General features: G+C 32.5%; 1 protein-coding gene across 1 annotated transcript in view; it reads right to left on the reverse strand.

Moving 5' to 3' along the window:
- LOC130445054 (uncharacterized) overlaps window positions 1-2551 on the reverse strand; it is a 187569-nt gene extending 185018 nt beyond the window's left edge. Inside the window, exon 1 of the mRNA XM_056780541.1 lies at window positions 2235-2551. Coding sequence (XP_056636519.1) covers window positions 2235-2366 — 132 coding nt within the window. The 5' untranslated portion in view covers window positions 2367-2551. The remainder of the gene's footprint in view (window positions 1-2234) is intronic.
- Between the last annotated feature and the right edge of the window lie 3449 nt (window positions 2552-6000).

A 6000-nucleotide genomic window follows, 5' to 3' on the forward strand; every position in this document is an offset into this window, starting at 1 on the left:
TCTTATCTATTTGGAATTATCAAACTTCAAGTTGCAGTATACGAATCAATATTAATGATTAATTGATATGTACCATTTTTATGAAAATAAACCATTTCCAACAAATATTTTCTCATCAATGACGTACTAATCTATTTTCTAAATATTGAGATGTCTGTCCTATATAAATAGCATCACAATTATTACCTTAAATATAATAATTTATTTTCTGATGTTTCAGATCATATTTACTAAAATAATAACAGCTGTAGAGTAAATTCTAATTATACGTTCAAACAGAAAAGTTAACAAGTAAGAAATTTTAAAATAGCCGTTTAAAAGTAAATACATTAGAGGTTCAAATAGGATTTTAAAAGTATAAATATTACGTTATCATCAACTTAACATTCTTCCAATATCGATGGAAAATAGCCTCCAGGTTTCGAAAGAGAAGTAGTCACACATTCTATTTACTCTAAAAGTTAAGTTCGCTAGAAACTCGTTTCATTTGTTGACAGAAACAATTCGTTTTCATATTTTGAAAATTTTAAACGGAAACTATTCACACGAACTTATTGAATATAAAAAAGTTTCAAAAATACGCTAAACATGTAAAATATTATAATTTTGTAAATAAGTACGAGATATTTTTCGATTAACTTTACCATTAAATTGAATTGATCAAAAAACGACAATTTCACAAAATCTTCGTTATGCAAGTCAAAACTTGATCCAATGGACTCAAAGCGCGTTCCCAGAAGTGGCTTTTCGCGTTTCGAAAAGTGAAAAAAATAACAGGGAACCAAATCTGACGGATACAGTGGCCGAGTGATGGCTCTTGTTTGGTATTAGACTGGAATGTGAAGACGCATCATCGTGGTGAAAATTGCTTCACGTAGACGCTTTGAAACGACCAAGTAGTACTCCTTGTTGGCCATTTGACACACTAGAACGAATTCATGATGAATAATACTATGATTTTTTGGCACAGACTTTTGTCATGTGTATTAAATTTTTCTAACAGTTTCTTTATCGTCGTTTACTGCTTCGACACAATTTGGTTGATTTTGGTCACCGTTTCCGGAGTTGAAACAATCACAAGGTGACCTGGGCGCTGGTCATCTTCATTGCTCTCTCAGCCCTCACTAAAGCGCTTACACCACTCAAAAACACACGCACGAGATTGAGAATTGTCACCATAGGCTTCTCGCAGCAATTTATAACACTCAGTCGGAGTTTTTATCAATTTAACGAGAAATTTGAGATTGATACGTTGTTTTTCGTCACACATGGTTTTCAGCACTACTCGTTTTGTATCCTACCCGTCTAGGGCGCCCTCTAGACTCGCAGTCTCGTTATTTAATAGCCACACCTCGTATAGAGATTATTTAATAGTCAGACCTCGTATTTAATATTCCACTTAACAGAAGTATTAGAAAAAATAGAAAAAGATATCGATCAAATTTATAGATAAATTTTATTGTATCTTAGAGAAATAAAAGACAATTCTGATTGAGAGAAACTACTACTATTGAGAAAGCAATTTTGGAAATAACTGAGAAAATTCATAATTAGTAAGTAGAACATTCTTAAAAAGATAAGAAAGAGGAAATTGCTTACAACTTTTTAATCATATTACTAACAGCTTTGGAAATGCTGCTGATAACAAATTCTCAAACCATGACCTATTTTGTAATATTGAAGATAATTTAAATACTTCCGAAATTATCTGTAACGCCGAATACAAACAAATACGATCGCAAAAAATATAAAGATTATTTACCACCTGAAGTTAGACTTTATATATAATATTTTTAATTGTTTGGACAAATTGAATCAGCATGAAGTTAAATCTGAACTGTGTAAAATCAAAAATTGGACATAACATGAAGATTTATATAATAATATTCAATGAAATAATTCTTATAGCTACTATATACTACAAAGAGTACAATTGTTGAACAAATTAAGTAAATTGGATACCAAAATACTCGTCAACACAAGATTTAAGATTGAATAGATGCAAATGAAATATTTACAAAGTTGTTGGGCGAATTGTTTATTTTTAGGATCAAAGAAGACTCCTTTTTTCAAACAAATTTCCTAATAAGATCTATTAAAGTATATATCGAGTTTGTAATAACTCAAAAATCGCTGTAAGATATTAGCGCGTTAAGTCAAAAAACTGACCCGCATAATGTTCTACTGGAAGGTTTCTGCGAAAACACGGCAGATATTCTAATGAATCCACTTACCCTTTGAAGACATGTGGCTCGGCATTGAGCTACCCTCAGCGGACTTCCCACATCCTGCGAAGCTCCAATGAAATATCTTAGACAAGAAGTAAGCGTTAAGAAACATAACACCGATTGTCTAAAAAATGCCATTGCAAACAAAAATTCGAAACAAACACACAGGAAAATTATCCTACGACACAAATTAAAATCACCAAACACAAATCACCCAAAATAAAAACACAAAAGTTCGAGATGAATATTTTGTTCGCGTAAGTTTTCAATCAGAATTGGCGCGGAAGCGAAAACCTACTCTCCATGCCTTTCTGAACCGAACTGAGTAATTTCAAGTCGACGACAGATACCATAGCTGATGCAATCGGGGGCAATCGGGTAAAAACGGATACGTAGCGTCGGGGATTTCGAAGGGGTTAGAGCAAATCCGGAAGGTAATTGTCTCTGATTGGCGAGTGGCGCTTTTTGGGGAAGGTATACAAAAAGTTTCATAGAAAAGGTTCAAATATAATTTACAAAAAATTTATCTCAACCTCCCAATTTCATTAGAATCGGTTTTTTTTAAACGGGCGCAAGTCCAAGAAAGTAAACTTTCAGGAAACTGAAAAAACTGTTTAAATCCAAATATTTTTAAGAAAATGTCAACAATTTAAGGCACGAGTACGATTCCCGTGGCGCCCCATTTTGTAAATCGACATAATAAGTCGAAAATGAAGAATAACATTTTTGATACCTCGCGTCGTTTTCGAGATATCGATTTTGAAGAATTGCAAATAAGTTATTCATAACCTAACCTGACCTAACCAAAATAAATAACTTTTGAAAGCATTCAGAACGTACTTTTTGCTGGAAAGAAGACATTTTTAAATTAAATTACTAATTAAATATTCAAACTATCATTAAATATTTTTTTATTTCATAAATAATGAAAAACAATCTAAAATTCTTTATGATGTTAAGTTATATTCATCAGAGAGTGATGAAAGTTATCAAAAATGGCTCATTTTGCTATAAAAATCTGTTCTTTTCAATATAATTTTGGAGTATCAGGGTAAATAATATAAAAATTAAATAAAAAATCTTCTGTTTATCGAATTACAAGATTCATATTGAATCAGAAGTGATAAAATATTCATTTGAAACGAAGTATTGATCACCATCTGTTCAATAAAGCGAATTTTGAACTAACGTTTGATTATAACTTTAAGTATCGATATCTCGAAAACGAAGCGAGATATCGAAAAATTTCATTCTTCATTTTCGATTTATTTGGGACTAATTAAACCAAACCGCGGCGCCAAAGAAAACGTACTCTCCCCAATTTACAACAGGATTCAAAATTTTACACTACAACCGACTGCTCAAAATTCCAACAATCAAGACAATACTTTAATAACAGTACAGAAAAACATTTGGTAAAAATACTACAATAAAACATACTACTGTCGTTTTAAATATTATTATAGTATAATCTGATTATTTTTTAAAATTTATCTGAGCTAATACAAGTTCTCAATCTTTTATAGGTCTTTTATAACCACAAGCTCTATAGGGAATAGAAAACGGTTCGGAGTGGACAAAAGCCCTGTATATTGTATACTAAATATCTGTATTCCAAGAACCTCTTCCCAACAAATTTCATCTGAAATACGTTTGTAGGTTTTTCCATTCAGTAGCAGCTAAGAGATTATACAAAAATAGCTATTTCAGTTGTGTAAAGAACCAAAAATTTAAAAAAAACATATAGTCCAGGAGCTGTTAATCTAAAAAGTCCTACATACCAAAACTTTAGAAATTGAAATCGCGAGGATAAATGTTTTTCTTTCATGGTATGTAATAGTTTGTCTAAAGTTTATTCGATAAAAAATTTCGTTCGCTTTCAAAATAATTTACGCACACCAGTTTTTTGGTCGTGAGAGGTAAGCAAACTTTTTTAAAGTGTGTGATAAAGGAGGAAATTTCTCCTTCATTACGTAACATGAATTTTTTTTTATTTTATTCGTTTTAATGTATACTTTAAGATTATCTTGGCTTGCTAGCTCAAAAACTGCCGGAAATATCCAGCAAACCAGCTCCATTGACTCCGAACTCATTTTCGATATTAAATAACGAGACTGTTTACGAAAAAGGGCAAGCAAGTTTTCTTTGGTTTAGGAGCTATGCCATTTTTTGCTTTAACGCTTCTATCGACTCAAATCGGGTCCCTTTCAAAGCAGATCTTTCTCTAACCTTTCAAAGAAATCTAAGCAGACCCTTTGGCACAAAAGCTTTTGGTTAGGAGTCAGATTTTTTGGCACCAACTTCGCATAGACTTACGGTGCTGGAAGTCCTCTTTGGTGAGGGCCTCTAGCAGCTCTGGTTTACCGCTTCCATCGACTCAAATCGGGTCCCTTTCAAAGCAGATCTTTCTCTAACCTTTCAAAGAAATCTAAGCAGACCCTTTGGCACAAAAGCTTTTGGTTAGGAGTCAGATTTTTTGGCACCAAATTTGCATAGACTTTTGTCTATGTGTAATTCCCCGAGTAAAATTTTTCTAACCGTTTCTTTTTCGGTACTTACAGCCTCGGCAATCATCCGGATGCTCATTCGCATAAATTGGTTGATTTTGGTCATTGTTTCCGGAGATGAAATAGTCACAGGGCAAACTGGGCGCTGGTCATCTTCAGGTCTCTCTCGGCACTCACTAAAGCGCTTACACCACTCAAAAACACACGCACGAGATTGAGAATTATCCTCATAGGCCTTTTGCAACAATTTATAGCACTCAATCGGAGTTTTTTTCAATTTAATGAGAAATTTGAGATTGAAAAACTCTTTCGTATCAAACCGCTACTGCACAAATACTGAGTCTCCCGGCCAAAAAAATTGGTTTGCGTAAATTTTTTCTGAAATAGAATGAAATTTTCTATCGAATACACTTTAGACAAACCATTTAATACCATGACAAAGAAACATTCAACGATTTTCTTAATAATTAATTGTTCTAAACATTTTTCCGGCCATGCAAATCCACGCAAACCTCGCGTTTTCAATTCCTATAGTTTTGAACAATTTTCATAATAAAAAACATGCACGGTATGTAGGAACTTTTTAGATTGACAGCTCCTGGACTAATTAGCATTTTGTTGAAATCATCAATTATCAATAAAAGCAAATTTCAATACACTAGAATAATCGATTAATCCATATACCTCCTTGCAAACCCTTGTTCGTCATCTCGAAACATTTTATAGTAAATTAGTACCACAATTTTTTCTCAGTATAAAATTTATATTATAGGTTGAACCTAACAATTTCGCTGACAATACAAGCCAACATCGTACGTTTTTGAGAAACTTTCATTTTAGTTTTATAGTAAACCACCAGGGTTTTATTGCATTGCAGACATGGATCGATCGTTCGGCAAAAATACCATATTTAAAAATTCAAATGAGCAGCTTGCATGCGTAAAAATCGGTATGAAAATCCGTCAGGTGCCATAAGTATAGATTGGAAACACAATCACGTTATTTTGCATTTATTACAAATTTTTTTTATTTAATATATTGAAATTTTATGCGGCAACTCAGCTTTCAGTTTCAGTAACAAGTCAGACGAGCCTTCAAATACTTTACATATAATATGAGGTATTCATATATTGAAAAAATATACCAAGATGAATAAATATAAATATACACTACCGTCCAAAAGTTTTTGCCCACCCTATATTCTAAATAAGATATATGGATATTAAATTGTTAAATTTCGACAAATAGTCCCACAACAATTCAAT

The sequence above is a fragment of the Diorhabda sublineata genome, chromosome 6 (genome assembly GCF_026230105.1).
Source record: "Diorhabda sublineata isolate icDioSubl1.1 chromosome 6, icDioSubl1.1, whole genome shotgun sequence".
Lineage (NCBI taxonomy): Eukaryota > Metazoa > Arthropoda > Insecta > Coleoptera > Chrysomelidae > Diorhabda > Diorhabda sublineata.